The sequence below is a fragment of the Pleurodeles waltl genome, chromosome 4_1 (assembly GCF_031143425.1).
Source record: "Pleurodeles waltl isolate 20211129_DDA chromosome 4_1, aPleWal1.hap1.20221129, whole genome shotgun sequence".
Taxonomy (NCBI): Eukaryota; Metazoa; Chordata; class Amphibia; order Caudata; family Salamandridae; genus Pleurodeles; species Pleurodeles waltl.
Genome location: NC_090442.1, coordinates 672,700,004 through 672,724,889, shown reverse-complemented (window position 1 = coordinate 672,724,889; position 24,886 = coordinate 672,700,004). Strand labels below are relative to the sequence as shown.

Here is a 24,886-nt window from a genome sequence, read left to right as displayed (position 1 = left end):
TAATTATGATGGGCTGTACAATTTATTTGTGAAAGAACACCTGTTAAGTAATTGTTTCAATGATAAACTGCATCAGCATCTGGTAGACCTAGGACCAATTTCTCCCCAAGAATTGGGAAAGAAGGCGGACCATTGGGTCAAGACAAGGGTGTCCAAGACTTCAACAGGGGGTGACCAAAAGAAAGGGGTCACAAAGACTCCCCAGGGGAAGGGTGATGAGACAACCAAAACTAAAAATAGTAAAGAGTCTTCTACAGGCCCCCAAAAACCTGCACAGGAGGGTGGGCCCAGAGCCTCTTCACAAAACAATGGGTACAAGGGTAAAAACTTTGATCCCAAAAAGGCCTGGTGTCATAGCTGTAAACAGCATGGACACCAAACTGGAGACAAGGCCTGTCCCAAGAAAGGTTCCACTCCAAACTCCCATCCAGGTAACACTGGTATGGCTAGTCTCCAAGTGGGATCAACAGTGTGCCCAGAGCAAATCAGGGTCCACACTGAAGCTACTCTAGTTTCTGAGGGTGGGGTGGATTTAGCCACACTAGCTGCCTGGCCGCCTAACATGCAAAAATACAGACAGCAACTCTTAATTAATGGGACTAGAATAGAGGGCCTGAGGGATACAGGTGCCAGTGTCACCATGGTGACAGAGAAACTGGTTTCCCCTGGCCAATACCTGACTGGAAAAACCTACACAGTCACCAACGCTGACAATCAGAGAAAAGTACATCCCATGGCAATGGTTACTTTAGAATGGGGAGGGGTCAATGGCCTGAAACAGGTGGTGGTCTCCTCAAATATCCCAGTGGACTGTCTGCTTGGAAATGACCTGGAGTCCTCAGCATGGGCTGAGGTAGAACTAAAAACCCATGCAGCAATGCTGGGTATCCCTGAACTGGTGTGTGTGAAAACAAGAGCACAGTGCAAGGCACAGGGTGAACAAGTAGAGCTGGAGTCTGGAAGAATGGCCCAGCCTACCAAGAGAACAGGAAAGTCAGTTGGGAAACCAACTGCAACACAGCAAAAGAAAGGGAACCTCTCTTCTCAGGAAGAAGTTCTGCCCTCTGAGGGAACTGAGCCTTTGGAGCTTGAACCTTATCAGGTTGAGCTCTTAGGCCCAGGGGGACCCTCAAGGGAGGAGCTGTGTAAGGGACAAGAAACCTGTCCCTCTCTTGAAGGCCTTAGGCAGCAAGCTGCTGAAGAGTCCAAAGGCAAGAAAAATGGAACACATAGGGTCTATTGGGAGGATGGACTCCTGTACACTGAGGCCAGAGACCCCAAACCTGGTGCCACTAGGAGAGTGGTAGTGCCTCAGCTGTTCAGGAAGTTCATCCTAACATTGGCCCATGACATTCCCCTTGCTGGACATTTGGGACAAACCAAGACGTGGGAGAGGTTAGTCAACCACTTCTACTGGCCCAATATGTCCAACATGGTTAAGGAGTTTTGCCTCTCCTGCCCCACCTGTCAAGCCAGTGGTAAGACAGGTGGGCATCCAAAGGCCCCCCTCATTCCACTTCCAGTGGTGGGGGTTCCCTTTGAAAGAGTGGGTGTGGACATAGTTGGTCCACTAGAACCTCCCACAGCCTCAGGAAATATGTATATCCTGGTAGTAGTGGATCATGCTACCAGGTATCCTGAAGCTATTCCCCTTAGGTCGACTACTGCCCCTGCAGTAGCCAAGGCCCTCATTGGTATCTTTACCAGAGTGGGTTTCCCTAAGGAGGTGGTGTCTGACAGAGGTACCAACTTCATGTCAGCATACCTAAAGCACATGTGGAATGAGTGTGGGGTGACTTATAAATTCACTACACCATACCATCCACAAACTAATGGCTTAGTTGAGAGATTCAACAAGACATTAAAGGGCATGATCATGGGGCTCCCAGAAAAACTCAAAAGGAGATGGGATGTCCTCTTGCCATGTCTGCTTTTCGCTTACAGAGAGGTGCCACAGAAGGGAGTAGGATTCTCACCCTTTGAACTTCTGTTTGGTCATCCTGTAAGAGGACCACTTGCTCTTGTTAAAGAAGGCTGGGAGAGACCTCTCCATGAGCCTAAACAAGACATAGTGGACTATGTACTTGGCCTTCGCTCTAGAATGGCAGAGTACATGGAAAAGGCAACCAAAAACCTTGAGGCCAGCCAACAGCTCCAGAAGTTTTGGTATGACCAAAAGGCTGCACTGGTTGAGTTCCAACCAGGGCAGAAAGTCTGGGTTCTGGAGCCTGTGGCTCCCAGGGCACTCCAGGACAAATGGAGTGGCCCTTACCCAGTGCTAGAAAGGAAGAGTCAGGTCACCTACCTGGTGGACCTGGGCACAAGCAGGAGCCCCAAGAGGGTGATCCATGTGAACCGCCTTAAGCTCTTCCATGACAGGGCTGATGTCAATCTGTTGATGGTAACAGATGAGGATCAGGAGGCAGAGAGTGAACCTCTCCCTGATCTTCTGTCATCAGACCCAAAAGATGGCACAGTAGATGGAGTGATCTACTCAGACACCCTCTCTGGCCAACAGCAAGCTGATTGTAGGAGAGTCCTACAACAGTTTCCTGAACTCTTCTCCTTAACCCCTGGTCAGACACACCTGTGTACCCATGATGTGGACACAGGAGACAGCATGCCTGTCAAGAACAAAATCTTTAGACAATCTGACCATGTTAAGGAAAGCATCAAGGTGGAAGTCCACAAGATGCTGGAATTGGGAGTAATTGAGCGCTCTGACAGCCCCTGGGCTAGCCCAGTGGTCTTAGTCCCCAAACCTCACACCAAAGATGGAAAGAAAGAGATGAGGTTTTGTGTGGACTACAGAGGGCTCAATTCTGTCACCAAGACAGATGCTCATCCAATTCCAAGAGCTGATGAGCTCATAGACAAATTAGGTGCTGCCAAATTCTTAAGTACCTTTGACTTGACAGCAGGGTACTGGCAAATAAAAATGGCACCTGGAGCAAAAGAGAAAACAGCATTCTCCACACCTGATGGGCATTATCAGTTTACTGTTATGCCCTTTGGTTTAAAGAATGCCCCTGCCACCTTCCAAAGGTTGGTGAATCAAGTCCTTGCTGGCTTGGAGTCCTTTAGCACAGCTTATCTTGATGATATTGCTGTCTTTAGCTCCACCTGGCAGGATCACCTGGTCCACCTGAGGAAGGTTTTGAAGGCTCTGCAATCTGCAGGCCTCTCTATCAAGGCATCCAAATGCCAGATAGGGCAGGGAACAGTGGTTTACTTGGGCCACCTTGTAGGTGGAGGCCAAGTTCAGCCACTCCAACCCAAGATCCAGACTATTCTGGACTGGGTAGCTCCAAAAACCCAGACTCAAGTCAGGGCATTCCTTGGCTTGACTGGGTATTACAGGAGGTTTGTGAAGGGATATGGATCCATTGTGACAGCCCTCACTGAACTCACCTCCAAGAAAATGCCCAAGAAAGTGAACTGGACTGTAGAATGCCAACAGGCCTTTGACACCCTGAAACAAGCAATGTGCTCAGCACCAGTTCTAAAAGCTCCAGATTATTCTAAGCAGTTCATTGTGCAGACTGATGCCTCTGAACATGGGATAGGGGCAGTTTTGTCCCAAACAAATGATGATGGCCTTGACCAGCCTGTTGCTTTCATTAGCAGGAGGTTACTTCTCAGGGAGCAGCGTTGGAGTGCCATTGAGAGGGAGGCCTTTGCTGTGGTTTGGTCCCTGAAGAAGCTGAGACCATACCTCTTTGGGACTCACTTCCTAGTTCAAACTGACCACAGACCTCTCAAATGGCTGATGCAAATGAAAGGTGAAAATCCTAAACTGTTGAGGTGGTCCATCTCCCTACAGGGAATGGACTTTATAGTGGAACACAGACCTGGGACTGCCCATGCCAATGCAGATGGCCTTTCCAGGTTCTTCCACTTAGAAAATGAAGACTCTCTTGGGAAAGGTTAGTCTCATCCTCTTTCGTTTGGGGGGGGGTTGTGTAAGGAAATGCCTCCTTGGCATGGTTGCCCCCTGACTTTTTGCCTTTGCTGATGCTATGTTTACAATTGAAAGTGTGCTGAGGCCTGCTAACCAGGCCCCAGCACCAGTGTTCTTTCCCTAACCTGTACTTTTGTATCCACAATTGGCAGACCCTGGCATCCAGATAAGTCCCTTGTAACTGGTACTTCTAGTACCAAGGGCCCTGATGCCAAGGAAGGTCTCTAAGGGCTGCAGCATGTCTTATGCCACCCTGGAGACCTCTCACTCAGCACAGACACACTGCTTGCCAGCTTGTGTGTGCTAGTGAGAACAAAACGAGTAAGTCGACATGGCACTCCCCTCAGGGTGCCATGCCAGCCTCTCACTGCCTATGCAGTATAGGTAAGACACCCCTCTAGCAGGCCTTACAGCCCTAAGGCAGGGTGCACTATACCATAGGTGAGGGTACCAGTGCATAAGCATGGTACCCCTACAGTGTCTAAACAAAACCTTAGACATTGTAAGTGCAGGGTAGCCATAAGAGTATATGGTCTGGGAGTCTGTCAAACACGAACTCCACAGCACCATAATGGCTACACTGAAAACTGGGAAGTTTGGTATCAAACTTCTCAGCACAATAAATGCACACTGATGCCAGTGTACATTTTATTGTAAAATACACCACAGAGGGCACCTTAGAGGTGCCCCCTAAAACTTAACCGACTATCTGTGTAGGCTGACTAGTTCCAGCAGCCTGCCACACTAGAGACATGTTGCTGGCCCCATGGGGAGAGTGCCTTTGTCACTCTGAGGCCAGTAACAAAGCCTGCACTGGGTGGAGATGCTAACACCTCCCCCAGGCAGGAGCTGTGACACCTGGCGGTGAGCCTCAAAGGCTCACCCCTTTGTCACAGCCCAGCAGGGCACTCCAGCTTAGTGGAGTTGCCCGCCCCCTCCGGCCACGGCCCCCACTTTTGGCGGCAAGGCTGGAGGGAACAAAGAAAGCAACAAGGAGGAGTCACTGGCCAGTCAGGACAGCCCCTAAGGTGTCCTGAGCTGAGGTGACTCTGACTTTTAGAAATCCTCCATCTTGCAGATGGAGGATTCCCCCAATAGGGTTAGGATTGTGACCCCCTCCCCTTGGGAGGAGGCACAAAGAGGGTGTACCCACCCTCAGGGCTAGTAGCCATTGGCTACTAACCCCCCAGACCTAAACACGCCCTTAAATTTAGTATTTAAGGGCTACCCTGAACCCTAGAAAATTAGATTCCTGCAACTACAAGAAGAAGGACTGCCTAGCTGAAAACCCCTGCAGAGGAAGACCAGAAGACGACAACTGCCTTGGCTCCAGAAACTCACCGGCCTGTCTCCTGCCTTCCAAAGATCCTGCTCCAGCGACGCCTTCCAAAGGGACCAGCGACCTCGACATCCTCTGAGGACTGCCCCTGCTTCGAAAAGACAAGAAACTCCCGAGGACAGCGGACCTGCTCCAAGAAAAGCTGCAACTTTGTTTCCAGCAGCTTTAAAGAACCCTGCAAGCTCCCCGCAAGAAGCGTGAGACTTGCAACACTGCACCCGGCGACCCCGACTCGGCTGGTGGCGATCCAACACCTCAGGAGGGACCCCAGGACTACTCTGATACTGTGAGTACCAAAACCTGTCCCCCCTGAGCCCCCACAGCGCCACCTGCAGAGGGAATCCCGAGGCTTCCCCTGACCGCGACTCTTTGAACCTAAAGTCCCGACGCCTGGGAGAGACCCTGCACCCGCAGCCCCCAGGACCTGAAGGACCGGACTTTCACTGGAGAAGTGACCCCCAGGAGTCCCTCTCCCTTGCCCAAGTGGAGGTTTCCCCGAGGAATCCCCCCCTTGCCTGCCTGCAGCGCTGAAGAGATCCCGAGATCTCTCATAGACTAACATTGCGAACCCGACGCTTGTTTCTACACTGCACCCGGCCGCCCCCGCACCGCTGAGGGTGAAATTTCTGTGTGGGCTTGTGTCCCCCCCGGTGCCCTACAAAACCCCCCTGGTCTGCCCTCCGAAGACGCGGGTACTTACCTGCAAGCAGACCGGAACCGGGGCACCCCCTTCTCTCCATTCTAGCCTATGTGTTTTGGGCACCACTTTGAACTCTGCACCTGACCGGCCCTGAGCTGCTGGTGTGGTGACTTTGGGGTTGCTCTGAACCCCCAACGGTGGGCTACCTTGGACCAAGAACTAAGCCCTGTAAGTGTCTTACTTACCTGGTTAACCTAACAAATACTTACCTCCCCTAGGAACTGTGAAAATTGCACTAAGTGTCCACTTTTAAAACAGCTATTTGTGAATAACTTGAAAAGTATACATGCAATTTTGATGATTTGAAGTTCCTAAAGTACTTACCTGCAATACCTTTCGAATGAGATATTACATGTAGAATTTGAACCTGTGGTTCTTAAAATAAACTAAGAAAAGATATTTTTCTATACAAAAACCTATTGGCTGGATTTGTCTCTGAGTGTGTGTACCTCATTTATTGTCTACGTGTATGTACAACAAATGCTTAACACTACTCCTTGGATAAGCCTACTGCTCGACCACACTACCACAAAATAGAGCATTAGTATTATCTCTTTTTGCCACTATCTTACCTCTAAGGGGAACCCTTGGACTCTGTGCATGCTATTCCTTACTTTGAAATAGCACATACAGAGCCAACTTCCTACAATGGCCTTCTAGCTTGTTTTATGACCTCCATACATTCTTGTGTGAGGTTCAAGTGTCCAAATTCTAGGATTTCAGGAGCCAAATTGCTAGATTCAGCGATGCTGGGTTTGGATGCCTGATCTGTTGTTTGTGTTGTGTTAACAGATCTGGCCTGTTGGGTAGTTTGACATGAGGTACTACTGACAGGTCTAGTAGTGTGGTATACCAAGGTTGTCTTGCCCATGTTGGTGCTATTAGTATGAGTTTGAGTTTGTTTTGACTCAATCTGTTTACTAGATATGGAAGGAGAGGGAGAGGGGGAAAAGCGTACGCAAATATCCCTGACCAATTCATCCATAGAGCATTGCCTTGAGATTGTCGGTGTGGGTACCTGGATGCGAAGTTTTGGCATTTTGCGTTTTCTTTTGTTGCAAATAGATCTATTTGAGGTGTTCCCCAAACTTGGAAGTAAGTGTTCAGGATTTGGGGGTGAATTTCCCATTCGTGGACCTGTTGGTGATCCCGAGAGAGATTGTCTGCTAGCTGGTTCTGGATCCCTGGAATAAACTGTGCTATTAGGCGAATGTGGTTGTGAATTGCCCAATGCCATATTTTTTGTGTGAGGAGACAACTGTGTCGAGTGTGTTCCCCCGTTTGTTTAAATAATACATTGTCGTCATGTTGTCTGTTTTGACAAGAATGTATTTGTGGGTTATCATTGGTTGGAATGCTTTCAACGCTAGAAATACTGCTAACAATTCTAGGTGATTTATATGAAACTTTCTTTGATGTACGTCCCATTGTCCTTGGATGCTGTGTTGATTGAGGTGTGCTCCCCACCCTGTCATGGAAGCATCTGTTATCACGTATTGTGGCACTGGGTCTTGGAAAGGCCGCCCTTTGTTTAAATTTGTACTGTTCCACCATAGAAGCGAGATGTATGTTTGGCGGTCTATCAACACCAGATCTAGAAGGTGACCCTGTGCATGTGACCATTGTGATGCTAGGCACTGTTGTAAGGGCCGCATGTGCAACCTTGCGTTTGGGACAATGGCTATGCATGAGGACATCATGCCTAGGAGTTTTAAGACCATCTTTGCATGTATCTTTTGTGTTGGATACATAGCTTGTATCACCTTGTGAAAATTTTGAACCCTTTGTGGACTTGGAGTGGCTATCCCTTTTGTTGTGTTGATTGTCGCTCCTAAGTATTGCTGTGTTTGACACGGCAAAAGGTGTGACTTTGCATAGTTGATGGAGAAACCCAGTTTGTAAAGGGTTTGTATAACATAATCTGTGTGGTGTAAACACTTTGTTAGCGAGTTGGTTTTGATTAACCAATCGTCTAGGTACGGGAACACGTGTATTTGCTGCCTCCTGATATGTGCAGCTACTACTGCTAGACATTTTGTAAAGACTCTTGGTGCTGTCGTTATTCCGAATGGCAACACTTTGAATTGGTAATGTATTCCTTCGAATACGAACCTTAGGTATTTCCTGTGCGAGGGATGTATCGGTATATGGAAATACGCGTCTTTTAGATCTAACGGTGTCATGTAGTCTTGCTGTTTCAGTAGTGGTATTACGTCTTGTAACGTGACCATGTGAAAGTGGTCTGATTTGATGTAGGTGTTTAGTGTTCTGAGATCCAATATTGGTCTCAGGCTTTTGTCCTTTTTCGGTATTAGAAAGTACAGTGAGTAAACTCCTGTGTTCTTTTGTGTTTTTGGTACTAATTCTATTGCGTTTTTTTGCAGTAATGCTTGAACTTCTAGTCCTAGAAGGTCTATATGCTGTTTGGACATCTTGTGTGTTTTCGGTGGGACGTTTGGAGGGAGTTGGAGAAATTCTATGCAATAACCATGTTGGATAATTGCTAAGACCCAAGTGTCTGTTGTTATCTCCTCCCAAGATTTGTAGAACTGGCTTAGTCTTCCCCCCACTGGTGTTGTGTGAAGGGGTTGAGTGACTTGTGAGTCACTGCTTGTTTTGAGGGGTTTTGGGCCCTTGAAATTTTCCCCGGTTTCTTGGGAATTGGCCCCCTCTGTATTGGCCCCGAAAGCCTCCCCTTTGATACTGTCCCTGGTAGGTAGACGGTGTTGTTTGTGAGGTGCTGGCTTGTGTGGCTTGACCTCGAAACCCTCCTCTGAAAGTAGTTTTGCGAAATGTGCCAAATGTGCCTCTGCCCTGCGGGGAATAGAGTGCGCCCATGGCTTTAGCTGTGTCAGTGTCTTTCTTTAATTTTTCAATTGCAGTGTCCACTTCTGGTCCAAACAATTGTTGTTCATTGAACGGCATATTGAGCACTGCCTGTTGTATCTCAGGTTTGAAGCCGGATGTGCGCAGCCATGCGTGCCTCCTTATCGTTACAGCAGTATTTATAGTTCTTGCAGCTGTATCTGATGCATCCATAGAAGAACGGATTTGGTTGTTGGATATGTTTTGTCCCTCTTCAACCACTTGTTTTGCCCGTTTTTGGAATTCTTTGGGGAGGTGCTCGATGAGATGCTGCATCTCGTCCCAATGGGCTCTGTCATATCGCGCTAGGAGTGCCTGCGAGTTGGCGATGCGCCACTGATTTGCAGCTTGTACTGCAACCCTTTTCCCGGCTGCATCAAACTTTCGGCTCTCCTTGTCTGGAGGTGGTGCGTCGCCTGATGTGCGAGTTGGCTCTTTTACGAGCTGCTCCTACGACAACTGAATCTGGTGTCAGTTGTGATGTAATAAAAGCAGGGTCTGTGGGTGGTGCCTTGTATTTCTTCTCCACCCTTGGGGTTATTGCTCTGCTTTTAACTGGCTCCTTAAAGATTTGTTTAGCGTGCCTTAGCATTCCTGGGAGCATAGGAAGGCTTTGATAATTGCTATGAGTGGAGGACAGGGTGTTAAAAAGGAAGTCATCCTCGATAGGCTCTGAATGTAGCGATACATTATGAAACTCTGCTGCCCTAGCTACCACCTGAGCATACGCTGTACTGTCCTCAGGTGGTGAGGGCTTAGTGGGGTACGACTCAGGGCTATTGTCCGATACTGGGGCGTCATAGAGATCCCATGCGTCCTGGTCATCTTGGCTCATGGTGGTATGAGCTGGTGATTGTGACGGAGTCTGTGCCGGTGATATATGAGCTGCCGGTGGTGGAGAGGGTGGTGGAGTTACCTTCTTCACCACTTTTGCTTGTGGTGTTTTTTCTTGTTGTTGGAAATCTAGTTTCCTTTTTCTTCTGATTGGGGGGGAAGGGTGCTGATCTTCCCTGTACCACTTTGTATAAAGATCCGCTTTTGCGTGTGATCTACAGCTGTTGTTTGTAATTCCTCCTCAAATCTGTGTTTTTTAAGTTGGGAGGACAGTGATTGTTTTTCTGAGTAGGAACTGGCTTTCGGTTCGGTTGCTGGGCGTTTTGGCACCGAAACCGTGTCTTTTGTTGTTTTCGGCTCCGAAGAGATTTTCCTCTTTTTCGGTGTCGTACCTTCTTGGCGTCGACCATCTTCGGTGCCGCTATCTCTGTGCCGAGCAGCTTCGGTGCCGCTGTCTCGGTGTCGACCCTTTTCTGCGGCAGTTTCTCGGTCCCGAGATTGCTGCGTGCCTGTGTCTCGACCCGAGTCTGACGATCTCGGAACCAGCTCGCCCTTTTTCGGTGCCGATGGACGGTCACCTACTTTATGGGTTGAGCCATGGCCTGTCGGCAGTGGCGTCCCCTGGGCTTTGTCTGTTTTTCTGTGTGATGCTTGTTTCAACGTCTTACTCACGGTTTCTTCGATGCCGAATTCTTTGGAATCCGATTCGTGGATGGAGAATGTTTCTTCTTCTCCCTCTTCCTCGAACCGTTGCTGTCCTGTCGGCGTGGACGCCATCTGCAACCTTCTGGCTCTTCGGTCTCGGAGCATTTTTCTCGACCGAAACGCTCGACAGGCCTCACACGTTTCTTCTTTGTGCTCGGGTGACAGGCACAAGATACAGACCAAATGTTGGTCTGTATAGGGATATTTACTGTGGCATTTAGGACAGAATCGGAACGGGGTCCGTTCCATCAGTCTCGATGTTACACGCGGTCGGGCCGACCAGGCCCCGACGGGGATCGAAATTACCCCGAAGGGCTACCGGAGCTCTTCAAGATTCGGTGTTGATTCTAATCTAACCCGATACCGAACGAAACAATACCGACGAATTTTCCGTTGATTCTGACTAACTTTCCGACACGGAGCGAAAAGGAACACGTCCGAACCCGATGGCGGAAAAAAAACAATCTAACATGGAGTCGACGCCCATGCGCAATGGAACCAAAGTAGGAGGAGTCCCTCGGTCTCGTGACTCGAAAAGACTTCTTCGAAGAAAAACAACTTGTAACACTCCGACCCAACAGCAGACGGCGGACTATGCACAGCATGTGTATCTGCAGCTACACATGCCACCGAACACCATGTTATATCCGGCCTTAGCCAGAGGGGTCCTAGTGTGGATGAAGACCGGGGTGCTGTTTCAGAAAACAAGCAAATTCATAGATTCCCCCATAAGAGAAACTTATTGGTGTTGAGTCGCCTTGCGGACCAAGATCCAACCATCGTTGGGATTTATGCTTCTAACATAGATCAGAGTGGGTTCTTCACTGAATTGTCTTGCGTCTTAACCCCATACCTGACCCAGGACATTTTGCTGGGCCAGGGATTACCATAGCACTGCAGACCAGATTCTTGACAGGTCCCATCCTCCATTGGATGACTCCTCCAATATACATCTAGTGCCAATATACAAAGAGACAGCAGAGGGGAAGGTTAATCGATACTTGGAGACGCCTACATCCTGGAAGCAGGGATTTCTCATTCTACTCCGGAATGCGTGAACTGCATGCACATCTAGATGCTTTTCTTTGCTCACAGGAGTTTATAGAGCAGTCTGTAATGCAGAATAACTCTGCCGAATGGTCTCAGACCAAAACCCAATCCTGCATTCCCTAGACTGGTACAGAGTGCCCCAGCTTTCTGGACTGGCATTTGTGCATAGAGTGGAAAAAGCCATAATTAGCTGCCCAACAACAGAGGTGGGGACTGGGGGCACCAGACTTTGAGGCCATCTTGGGGCACCCGACCTTGAGGCCATCTGGCAGCACAGCTACAGCGGTTCAACCAGTGGATTCACACATGAACTAACACGGGCAGGGACACTCCAAGGAGGTCTGGGTTTCCAACCTTGTTTCAGGTCCTCCTGATGCCTGAATGGCAACTCGCAAGGGCCCCAAGGATTAGCTGGTTTTCCCGTGCTGCTGGAAGCGCTTTCTGCAGTGTACCTGGGTTGATGTACTGTATTCTCCGGACCTTCCACAACAGAGGTTGGAGATCCTTACTAGAAGGGCCTAGCAGAGCGGTCTGCATATGGGGTTAGCCAAGTTGGAGGGCAGGCAGTACAGAATCCGGGGGCCCACCAGTGCTGTTGGATACTCGGCAGAATCAATCACTTATGTGTTTGAACCAAGCATTGCAAGCTCATATTAATTCCTTAGTAGAGTTGCACTGGAAATGGGAGGAGGACCTCACAGATCAAACCACTGAAGCAGAATGGACCACAATACTCAAACATTTACTTGGTATCCTGCACTCCTAGATTTCAATTGATTAATTTTTATTTCTTACATAGAGTGTACCCAACACCTGTTGAAATCATTAGTCTTCGGAAAAAATGGAGGCTTGCCCTAGATGTGGTGAACACAGCGCTGAGATGCTCCACAGGGTGTGGTCCTGCCAGATTCTACTGTGTTTCTGGAGAAGGGCAACAGACTGTTCAAATTAGACCATCCAGCACACAATTCATTGTACTCTTTTGGCTTGTCTGCTGGAAGGGTTCCCCCGTCCTACCAAAAATAAACTTACCACTAGGTTTGTGGATCTGGCCCCGATTCTCGCAAAGCGAGATATTACCATATATTGGAAGGCTCCTAGAGGCCCCAGACTGCACAAATTCTTTGGGCTGGGTATGAAAGCACAGTGTTGCTCCAGGAGGTTAAAACGGGTCATTGGACCACAGGTAGGGCCAAGGTGGCGGACCAGCTGATAGACTGTCTGAAAGAACTAGTGGTGGACTCTCCTGAGAGTTCCCTACTTCTGTAACCAACGAGGGACGGACCTAGAAGTGTTTGACGGATAAGTGCCATGGGTTACTTAGGTCCTTGCTCGGGAAGATAATGTGGCTAACCGCTGATTGTATGTGGTGCACCTTGACTTGGAAACTGGTGGGGGCTAAGTTTGGGTCAAGCTGAATGGGGGGTGGGTGAAGGGGTTGAGGGTTGTCATTGTGACGGGCTGAATCCAGCTACACCTTGTACAATTCCTTGATCAGCTACTATTGTACAGCTTATAATTGCATGCATACCCACTCACTGGACTGCATGCCCCAATTTGTCTATAATGCTGTGAAATGACAAAAAATTCTGTTTACACTATAGAGCCTACATCAGTACCCCAATAACACTATTCTACCTCAGGGTTATCATCTCCGAGAATGTGGAATTCATATAGCCCGACACCCAGGACATATTACTTGAGGTCAAGGGAAACACTGTTCATATTTATTTTGTCCTTGGGACAACTAGGCCCAACTAAGCTCAACCACCTACAGCAATAAGTGAAATGGGGTGTAATGACAGGGGAATAATGGCGCTCAGGAAACTAATTGGCCAAATAACATATTAGGGGTTGCCTACACAAGGGAAAACACCCATCCCTTCAAGGTTCAAATGAACCCAACAATACTTCACATGACATGCGGCCCCCCTCACCCAAAGTATTCTTATCACAAATCAAGTAAGTCAAAACTCAAGTGAGTAAAGTTCAAAAGAAACGCAATCTGAAATTCCACGCCAGTTTTTATAAAGTCCAATCCAGTCCAGAAGTTTATTGGATCATATCTTCAAATTTACAGCATTCTTCATGGAAATACACTCAGAGCCAACACGTGTTTCGTCATGGGAAAGTTCTTTAGTCCCAACGACTTCTTCAGGGCTCAAGTCAAATGTCAAATGAAATGTTAGTAGAAATTCAAAATTGCTTCAAACGGTATGTAATGTTCTTAATATGGCTTATCAGTGCACCAACATATATCAAAATCCTTGGTTTTCATGTGCTCTGTAATTACGAGCTGTGTATTCCAAATCTGCATATATCAAACGAACCAGGAACATTGTTTCCAAGCTATGGAAACGCTTCGTTGCGAGTACTCGGGTGTGAGTACTCGCAACAAAGCACAATGCGGTCACTCATAGTGAAGCCAACCAACAGAAAGACAGACAGACTTGTAATAAAAGCAAAAGGTCGTGGTTTAATGCCAGGCCTAATCAGGGGCCCAATTCTTAAAGGAAGTCACAAAAGTGCACCCATGGTATACATGCAAGAAACAGAGGCAGAGCACAACCAGGACAACTGCAACACTTTTTTTAAGTCACAAAAGGGAAAAAAATATTTCTATAATGGAACACCACACCTTAAGTCCAGCAGTCTGTGACCATGAAGGGGTCTACTATGTATGCAGATATGCTACTCATGAAGGGGCAGAATGCAGCACTCACAGTGAAAATAATCGACAGCCCAATTGGAGGGGGGGGGGGGGGGGGGGGGGGGGGGGGGTTCCAAATGGAAGCCATAGGCCTTCATCACCCTCCATCACTTATACAGATTGTGCATGTTCTACAACAGTCACATAAACAACATACACTTGGCCAAGAATAGGTGATAAAACGGGGGGGGGGGGGTTGGTTGCAGTAGACTGGCCGGACTGCTGGTTCCCTGATCCATGAGGACAGTGGATACCATGTCCCCGGTCACATAGAGGCTGGCCAGCAAACGCAGCACAGTGGCTGGAGGGGAACGGACATAGAGGGTCGCCCCCTCCAAAATCACAAAAGGGCAAAAAGAAGCTCGCGGGGAGCAAAGGGCAGCAGCAAGGCCCAAGTGCCGTGCCTGGCCTAGCATGAGAATCCGTGAAGCGCTGGAGTGCAGAGTATGCTTTGATTCTGAAGAGACAGCTGCCATCAAAGGGCATGTCTAGAAGATTGGCTTGGACATCCCTGGAAAAGCCAGACGTCCTCAACCAGGCGAGGCGCCTCAGAGCCACAGTTGATACAACTGCTCTACCCCTGCGAGTCGGTCATGTCCAGCCCACATCAGATTGTGAACTTTGTTACATCCCTCCCATCAGCAACAGCTTGAGAGAGTAAAGCCAGAGCCTCCTCCGGGACCTGTGACAGCACTTGCACAAACTGCATCCCACAGTGTGTGGGAGTAACATCCCAAAACATTTGGGGTGTTCATGGACCGCAATGATATGCTGGAGGAAGAAAACATCTTCCCAAGTTGGTCCAGCCTTTTGGATTACCTATCTGGAGATGCGGAAGGGAACTCAACCTGGGATATAGAGGCCTGATTAACCAAGTTCTCAGGGGAGTGATGTACATAAGGAACGCTGGGTCAGTTGGAGTAGGTCGATGGAGGCAGCAATAGTCTTGTTCACAGGAGCCTCTATGCTGGGTTTGGACTAGGTCCCCAGCAGGACATGGGTGAGGGCTTCATTGAAGGACAATAGGTGTTCAGGAGGGTGAAGCCCCAGGATGAAGCATCTGTCTGGAGGTTATTTCTGACTGCCACTGAAAGCAGCTTGAGGCTCAAGACCACGGCCAATCTTTGCACCACAATGGAATAGGAAGCACCCTCCTTCGTCGCCACAGTAGGGGGAAGAAAGCATGTCAGTGTCGGGGAAAGTATCCAGACCACGAGCTTCACCCAGGCCTGCACACCAGTCCAAGGGTTCTTGTAGCTAGTATTCTAAAGGGTCCAGCGACCCTTCTAATTCGTCACCATACCCCAACCCATAAGAATAAGGGTCAGAATACGACATAGGGGGCAAGGCCCCCTGTTGAAGTTGGAGTCTGTGACACGAAGCCGGACCTGCGTTGTGTGACAGAGTCTGCAGGGAGGATGCGGTCAATGCCACCCGGGGGAACAGGCGTCAGAACCGGTGTCAGGCAAAGTTGAGGTGGTATGACTGATGCCAAGAACAGATCCTTGGGTAATGGAACCTGGGGGGAGTGCTTCCAACCCCGCGGAGCCCAAAAGCACTCCAGCGGAGTCCGACAGCCCAAAGATGAGGTGCAAGGCCTCATAAAACTGAGTTGGGGAGGGGATGCTTGGGTTCCCAGATACTCAGGGTGCTGCAGAGGTGGCCCGGACGCAGGCTCAGAGGACAGAGGCCTAGAATGACAGGCCCTTTTCCCGCATCTCGTCGGCAGTGAAGACATGGTGAAATCAAAGAACGCTTGTTCTTCAACTTCTTGTGCCTTGACTTACCCAATCGTCCTGATGACTAAGTGGGACGACGAAGAAGGGGTACTCCGTGACCATTCTTGGACCTTCCTCGCATTTGAGATCATGAGCAATGCCAGGTTGCAAGGAGCTTTAGGGACTGCTCCCTCAAAGCTTGCGGATTCATGGCCCAGCACACGGAGCACGACTTCGGGTTGTGGTCGAGCTCCAGACACCACAAGCACACAAGTTGCACGTCTGTTCCAGACATCGCCCGATGACAGGATCTGTAGAGCTTGAACCTGATCTTGAGCAAACACATCCTTGAAGCACCAGGAGTGTCAACACTCAAAAATCTTCAACAAAAAGTTGAAAAAGATCAGTCAAAAGACAACTGAGGGGTAACTCTTCTTCAGCTCAGCGCTATGGCTGGTGCAGAAAAAAAGACATCAGCACACTGGGGTGGCGCCTACATAGGACCGCAACACCGTATCAGGTGTTGACGACGAAGCTGACAGATGTGGAGCCTATCAACGCCACATAAGGCGTGCAGGGGTACTGCTCAAGTCTTGAATCAGACTGATGATGGGGTAATTTTAAGGTAAGGAAACTGCAACTAGATGTCTCTAGCAGACATCTTATTTCATAGATCACAACTCTTCCTCTTTAAAACCTTGTCCTTGCAATCTAACATAAGCTCTCTACCAGCCTATCTATCTCACCAACTATTTCCCTGAAACCACAGCCCCCTTTAATAAGTAAGGGCCAGATGTACCAAAGGTTTTTACCCATTCTGTGTCTATGGGAAAAAGTGTTCGTACATATGGCCCTAATTGTACGCAATTTTTCTTGACAGCACATTACTAATCACAATAACATTTTACAAGTTCCAGAGTACCGTGCTACTTGCCGCCGTAAGGCAATTCAACGCCTCATCAGGGGGTAGCAAGCACTTAATTAATCCAGTTACATATATGTTTTTTCTTTGGAGGAAAAAAAAGTCTCAGGGTAAAATTGTTTTGTGAGTGCTTAGCAGTCAGACACACCTGTGTTCAGGTACATCGTAGGGACACTTGTGTCTCAAAACCTCACCACACAGCCGGGCAGTACTGATATATCCCTGGACTGTGGCATGCTGCTGAAGGTTCTTGATGCCTATGGTCCTTGCAGTCTTCCTTTTCTGGGTAGCTTCCTATTTTCACAAAGGCAGCTACAGCACGCCTACCTAACAGTCACTCAGCTCTTTCCTTCAAAGTAGGTACAATGTACATTTTTTCTCCCAGTAGGTTGTGAAACTTTAAAGTCACTTCTCCCCAGCCCCTGGCAAAGTGTAGCTGTCAGAGACTTCTTACCATGAAGCACCAAAGATTTTCTCATTCTCCACTGCTGAGGAGCTCGGATTCTGGTTGCAGAGAAATCTGGGCACATTGACAAGTAAAATGTTCTGCCTGCTACCATAATAGGTTGTCAATTCTTCACTGCCCCGTAAGGTGGCAGCAGTCATGCTCAGTAAAGCAGCATGTACACTGATAAAGACAGGATGCAAATCTAATGAGAAAAAGAAGGGCGTGAATTGTAAATTGGAAAAGTGAAGTGGAATAAATAGACTGGTTTAAGTGCAAAATGACAACATGAGTAGGTGGTTTCAGTTGCTTGAGGGGAAACCTACGATGAGAACAACAAAAAAATTGGTTTCAATGTTTGACTGGAATGCGACACGCATCGTTCAAACAATAGAATACATGCAAAATGTTAAAAGTACAAGCATCTCTAGAGATCGCTGTAAGGAGGAGGCTGGATGTGGATCCTAAACATAGCAGTGCTGTGTTCACTGGCTTGGTCAGTAGAAGGCAAGCCGTAAGTCAAAGTCGGTCACTGGTTAGTTACATGAAAGTAGAAATACTAAGAAAGACAAGTGGTTTTGACACCATTAGGAAGAAATTTAAGCAAGTCCAAAAACACACAAAACTGGTGGATTCTTCCAGGATTTTATAGACTAGTTTAAGCAAGGGCAACAAATTGTTAATAACAAAAAATGTTGAAGGCCTCTTTTCTGGAATCTTTGTCAGCATTAATTTTACATTCGATAAAGACACTACACAGCAACAATGTAGCTCCCAAATGATGAGCAGACTCTGGACAAAGAAGTGAATGAGGTAGACACTTGAAAAAGATGGACCACCTATTCTCATTTGCCAATAAGTCTTCCATTGAGCGCACTACAATTTAAAGAGAAATGGATTGTTCTTATTTCAAGTACTGAATTGAATCCTGGGTGACAGAAAAAACACAACAGTGGGCCTCAAATCTGTGGCTTGAAAGAATGAAAAGGCAACAGTTTGCACTTAAAATGAAGAGAAGAAAGTGAAGCTTTTACCTCAAGAGAGGAGCTGAAACACTGAATAAGAAAAGCCAAAACTAAGGGAATAAAAATACCTTACCCAAGAAAAAATGTGAGAACTGGGAAAGACCACCTCACAATGGCTATAAAAAAGCAAATAGTTGCAAAAGACAAAATACTAACATGATTTGAGGGGGGCAGGGGGAATCAGCGCTTCCTCACTGTGTTTCTTCTAAGATTCAGGCCTTTTATACCAGAACATAACTCTCCAAATTCATGGACTCAAGCACTGCAATGCCACTTCATAAAATGGACCTTGATAATCACAAAGGCATACCAACCTTATGGATATTGACCAAATGATCTTTGTAATCCATCAATAGATACTGAGCAAATGACGTTTGTAATCAACCAAGACTGGATAATAAAAGATGAAATCTTAAATATAATTAGGGGCAGAAAATAAACAGTCACAATCTACCAAGTCATACACTTCTTCCAAATCCTGAATAAATATGATGAAGTACTATTACTTCACAAAAATAGCATTTCCAGGATTGGAAACTTTTTTTGTCAGCACTATAATGTCTCCCCAAAACAACTGGAGTTCATCTGCACCTACTTCAAAGAAAACTAGCTTGTATCAAATACTTTGAAAATAAAATAAATAAATGAGGGAATGGGCCCAAAAAACCCAGAAGATTATTTAGGCAGATGAACCGAAAATTAAAAAAATTATAATAATAATTCTTCTTGTTGGAAATTGCAATCACAGAGACATTTACATGGTGAACGAACACAGACAAGCCCACACCACAGCAAGCAAAATCTTGATATGAACACCTAGCCGATTTGTGCATTCATCCAATTGACATCAGGAAAAACTGAGGGATTTTTGCCCTATTTTAGTGAAATGTAGCACTTGGAACCCAACTAAATGATGCTTGGGTGTTGTAAAGGAGGCTTCTGGAAATGAATCCTCCACCTACCACACTCTTAGCCAACAAACATTCTGAGAGCACTTATTGTGTAATTCTCTATTAAAGAAAGAACGTATGCCATAAAAAATGAAAAGAAGAGGCATGAATATAAGCTGCTGTACAAATGGACATTTAAGGCTCTGATCATGATAATAAAGGTAGGCATAGAAATGTCTAGGAGGAAAGGATTAGAAAAGTATTGTGCACAAAAATATTAAAGATAAACATTTTCTATACAGGAGCAATTATGCACTGCGAAAAAACGACGGCAGTCCTCCAAGTACAGTAGAAAAAAAAGACACTTCTCCATTAGCCTCAAGCAAATGTAAAGTTGTGCATTGTCAGAATCTCCAATACGTCTGTCAATGTACAGAAGCTCAAGTTCAGCCTTGAGTGATTAACAACTGAAATATATGCTTGTTGAAGATTACATTTCCTGCAAGGTAGTTACTTAAGAGTAAATCTCTGGCAAGATAACTACTCATGTCTAAAGGGACAAAGAGCTAGCATGAAGTATGGACAACAGCATAAAACCATGGACAAAAACTGTAGTTAGGCTTTCTTGTTTTTTTATTTGCTGCAAATCTTCTCGTCTTTAAAGACCAAGTTAAACAGTTTAAGTTTACAAAACTGTTTTGCTTGGCCCTACAACACTGCAAATTATTTTTATATATCGGTGTTTATGGACCCTGCACCCCAAGACAATTTTGAGTATCACTTTAACAGGGGATAACTCGCACCTCCAAAAAGCAGCTACCTGAAAATCCCTCACTTGATTTCCTCCTTCATCTCGGCACATCATCAACAAAACGACATCAGACCCACATAATCCTCCATCTGTAAGAGTGCCATACTGCCTTTATTGTTTACTGTCAGTTAGCGTCCTCTAGCATACTTGTTGCACCACTGAATATCTGGAGGAGCTTCCGAAAACAATTCCTGAGTTACAGTTGCAGACCACAGTATGAATCATCACTGTAGGTGCTCCTCTCCAACTTCTGAAAATCTACATTTACTATGGTTTTTGTAATCGCTTAGAGCCTGGGGTGCCTGTACATCGCATTTTTGGACAATGTATGTTAACAGTCACCAGTAGCACAACACCACAAAAAAAACTTTAAAAAAGTTACTTTAGAGACACCAAAATTATGGGTCTTGCTTTATTTATTGGTAGAAGGGGCCTCTAAACAACTTCATATGTAGACTGGTGACCTTGTACCCTATCCCCGGCAAGCCCCCTCCATAATCTGCCGGTGTTGAATCACCAAAATCCTTCACTTAGGCACGTTGAGTGCATCAGAAATAGCCTCCTGATCTCCCACCCGTTACATGCACTCTTACCAGCTCCAGAGGCAGGAGCCCCTGCACTGGAAACTTGCAAAGCCAAACCTGAGTTTAAGCATTCAATTTCAAGATGGCAGCCACTGTGGTAAACTACAAAAATAAGGTTTCAGGTTCACACCTGCCCAGCTATATCATAAGAAAGTCTTTGGTCTACAAAGTTTCCCCTTTGAATTTACAAAATGCAAGTTTTCGGACAACAGATATCAGCTTCATAGCACGTGGCACATAAGTGAAAGTAATCAAACGTATTTCAATGAAAATGTACTATATGTTTAAACCTGCTCCCCAAAATATTTTTGTTTTTGCAGAACTTTTTAACAATTACCAATAACAAAGGTTGACTGAATATTTGCAGAACGTGTCAAGTTTCTTGCCACCCCAGATTCCAAACTGGAGACCGAAGAGTTCTCCTATGGTCAAATACATCATTTTAAATTATGGGGATAGTGCCAACAGTTCATTAGGGCATACACTTCAAGATGTATCTCCCAGGGGGAATGCCCTCACCCTAGTTCTACTCAATGGTCTATATGGCACTGAAACCAACATAAAATGGGCAGCAGTGTGCATGTGCAAGTGCTTCAACAGTTGAACACAGGTTTTGAAGCCATGCGATAACGGTCATAGTATGCAAATACAACAAAAGCTTGTACATTTATTAAACAATTAAAATTGCATTCAATGCTTAAACATTAATGCCCCCATACAGAAATATTTCTTAGTTTTCAAAGGATTCAAAACAGTATGTCATAGCACCGTAAACCAACATAAAAGTCTAAATAAATTATCAAAAAAAAACAATTAAGCAACGATATAGTCTTGACCAAAAGTTCTCTTGCGCACGCACCTCATCATCATCATTATCTGTGATTTCCTGATCATCGTCTTCATTGTATTCTTCAGAGTACAGGGACTCCACATCAAATTCGACGCTAAACTGATCAGATTCTGAATCACTTACCGATGGAGAATCAAGATTCTGAAGAAAAAAGAAACAGGAAATTGATATGTAAGCTAGCAAAATATTTATATTGAATACTTTTTCTAAATTGTATCAAATGCTTGCTTTATTTATGCAAAATACTTTATGGATAACCCCAATTAATATAAAATAAAAGTTCCACTGAAGAAAGATCTTTCTCCTAGACTTGTACAATACTTTTTTATTTGTTTATTTGTAAGATATTTTGTTGGCATCAGCCAATGACTAAATCTGACAACTACATCGAAAACATAAAATTAAGTTTTATTTTGCCTTAGTAATTAAGCGATGTTTAGAATGTAAATAACATGATTATATTTTAATACAATGTACTGTAACATTAATTAAAAAATGCGAAGTTATTAAAATATAATAAAAACTGTACTATTTTCATGTTTTCAACATTAAATTGTAATTATATACATTAAGTGTTTTAAATAATTGAATTTAAATTATTTTCTATGGGGTTTACATTTAAGTTCCGGTCTCCCATTATTTTCAATTTTTTTTTCTTTAGTTGGGAATTTATTTTTAATTTATATGTAAGAAAAGTAATTTTACTTTAATATATTTTAAATAATTTAATTCATTTAATTTTTATTTCAAACTTTATTATTGCTGTAGCATTGTTTTCCTTGGTTCTACATTTAAACTAAGTGCTTAGGATTAATTTACATTAACATAAAAATGTTTTTACAAACGTTTTTGAAGTTAAATAAACGTATTTGCTTTACCCCAAACTTCACTATACATTCACCAATGTCAGTCTCCCATCCCTCCTTTAATGCTAAAACTGTGTCTGGATTGTGTATTAGCAAGATTTCTATATCCTAGAGATCATCTTATCTGGAAGTTGTTTAATTCACTGGAGGCCAAATTTGCACTTAAAGTCTGGTTTGAGTCCTGCAGTGCTGAGATATGGCTGCAATGGATGACAGTTGATAATAGCTGAAGAACTGAAAAGGATATTGCCCACATTCTGCTTGTATATCCAAAAAAATTCAGATTCAGTTCATCTCAACAATATCGTTCAGCTGAGGAAATCCTTAGTGTGTTCCATCTCTCAAATCGAGCCTGGGATGCCACCTGTGGGAGAATTTCACCCACTAATAACAGAGTTGCAGAAGTCAATCTACCTTCCCATGCCATAGTATCCAATGTGCCCCTCCAAGTAGCTGGTACTATCTTTTTTGTTCCAGGGGCACCTTCTGCTGGCTGACTGTTTTACATAGTAAGTGAAGTAGATCCCTGCCCCAGTAGCAATGATTTGCTTTGTTATGCTGGGTCAAGGCTCACGTCAAACAGACTGTTATTTATTGCACTGGGAAGAAAGGCCTGGTAATATGCCAGAATATACGCTACACCTAGACCACCACCAAAGGCGGACTTGCAACATTTGTCTATGGATACTTTTGGTTATTTATTTTTTCAGGTAAACGCTGCAAGTAGGGAGTTTGTTTAAAACAAATTGGGAATCAGCCTGTAAAGAAAGCTCTACATTTTGTATAGGACCTGCAGGAATGATACAAATGTTATTAATGCCAGTCAGCCAATTAAAGACAGGGGCAAGGAGGGCCAGTGTTGTAAATCTTTTTTCAGTTCATCATGCATTAGAGTTTACTTCCTAACCCTGTTTGACTCTCGGAATTTGAGATCCAGATCCTAAGGTATCAGAAGACTATTGCAATTGGTAAACCGAAGGCCTCAGCCCATTCCACCACCTCAGATAGTCTCTGCATAGGAACAACCCTGAACTTGGAGCAGTTTACGTAGAGTCCAGCACATTCCCCAAGACAGCACACATAATGCATATTGTGAAGGAGAAAAGACATTGAAAGATGGGCAAATACATACCAGCCCAAGAGGACTCATTTGTGTTATTTATGTCCTCAGAGGAGGAAATCTTACCTAAAGTGGTAAAATAGCAGCGTGTCAAGAAATCAATCCTTGGACCCTCTTTTGGGGAGGGGGGTGGTAGAGAATCACTTGTTTTGTGTGATTTTATTTTTTAAGCTCCATGCTCTTTAAACCCTCTTTCTGTTAGATGAAATCACCGCTAGTAGGTAACAATACATACTCCCTGCATAGGTCTTCTGTCCTTGGCCTCTTAGACTAGAGTATGCACTGCGTGCCCAAACCTTTTTTGGCTTCTTCGCTACAAACCTACACATGTGGCACTGCAATTCAACGACTGCGTCTCTCAGGGACTAACATGTCTCATTTAGTATTGCCAGGTTGCTCCTGTACAACAAACACTATGCGTCTGGTACAGAGCTTTCCTTTTGTCAATCATGGGAAGAGCGTTATTCCAACTGGGCCAATAAATTAAAGACTACAACTCCCAGAGTACACTGTTAAAAGCATGGAAGCTCAGGCCTAGAAATAAATCCATAATGTACTCAGTAAAGACATGACGTGTTTTTAACAGTGGCACCAATGGGGATGGTACGGGCCGTCCCGAAATGCCAATAGAGAAGAAAAAAAAGAAACAGAACAATGGAGAAGAGGAAAAAACAAATGAATTAAAGACAAATGACGATGTTGCAGGCGTACCGGCGGCTGGGAAGAAAGTAAAAAAGTACCACCCCAAAAGCCCACGGCATGCGGAAGGACACTGGCCTCCAGCCACTGATCGCCAACCGGAAGGAGTACTTTGTCCAAGCTCCAGAGAACAGCGGTAGCCCAAAAGAGAAGAGAGGAAGTACAACTTGATGACATGAGAGTTCCTGCTGACCAATGAAAAGCATGGAAAGGAGAGTGATCGGAGAAGCCGACCAATGGAAAATAATGGGAAGGCTGCGGGTGGGTTGTAAACCTGTGAGCGTGTTGCAAGTCAGTTTTCAGATTTACTTTTCCCAAAGACAAAAGATTTTGCCACAGCTCAAGCGCTGTTCAGGCAATACTAAAACAAAAAATATATATAGTAGTAAAAAGTGAGGGGGTGGAACCCACCCAAAAAAATGTACATATGTATTTTTGCAGAAAGTCTGAGAGTTAAGGCTCACCACTGTAAGAATGGGACTCATTTGTTCAAACAATTGTTGATCCCATATCAGATCTAAAGTGGCACACCAGAAGTGCCAGTAATTCAATTTATTTTTCAATTTCCCAGAGTAACATGATGTGTTTTGAGTGAGGTCTTTTTCACATAATTTGCATACATGACTATTGTGCACAAAACAAAATTTCCAGAAAGTAACAATGGACTAGGGTGGTCCAAGAAACAGATCAGAGCAGTGTAAATTGAAGCTGAGAGGTACAACAGATTGCTCATCTGTTTTCAAGCTAAAGTTACAATAATTGTTGGACTTATAATTACTCACACAGATAATT

General features: G+C 45.3%; 1 protein-coding gene across 2 annotated transcripts in view; it reads right to left on the bottom strand.

Annotated features, from left to right (window-relative positions):
* MDM2 (MDM2 proto-oncogene) overlaps nucleotides 1–24,886 on the bottom strand; it is a 125,366-nt gene that overhangs the window by 40,768 nt on the left and 59,712 nt on the right. For both annotated transcript variants that reach the window (XM_069229184.1, XM_069229185.1), the window contains exon 9: nucleotides 21,419–21,550. In XM_069229184.1, coding sequence (XP_069085285.1) covers nucleotides 21,419–21,550 — 132 coding nt within the window. The remainder of the gene's footprint in view (nucleotides 1–21,418; nucleotides 21,551–24,886) is intronic.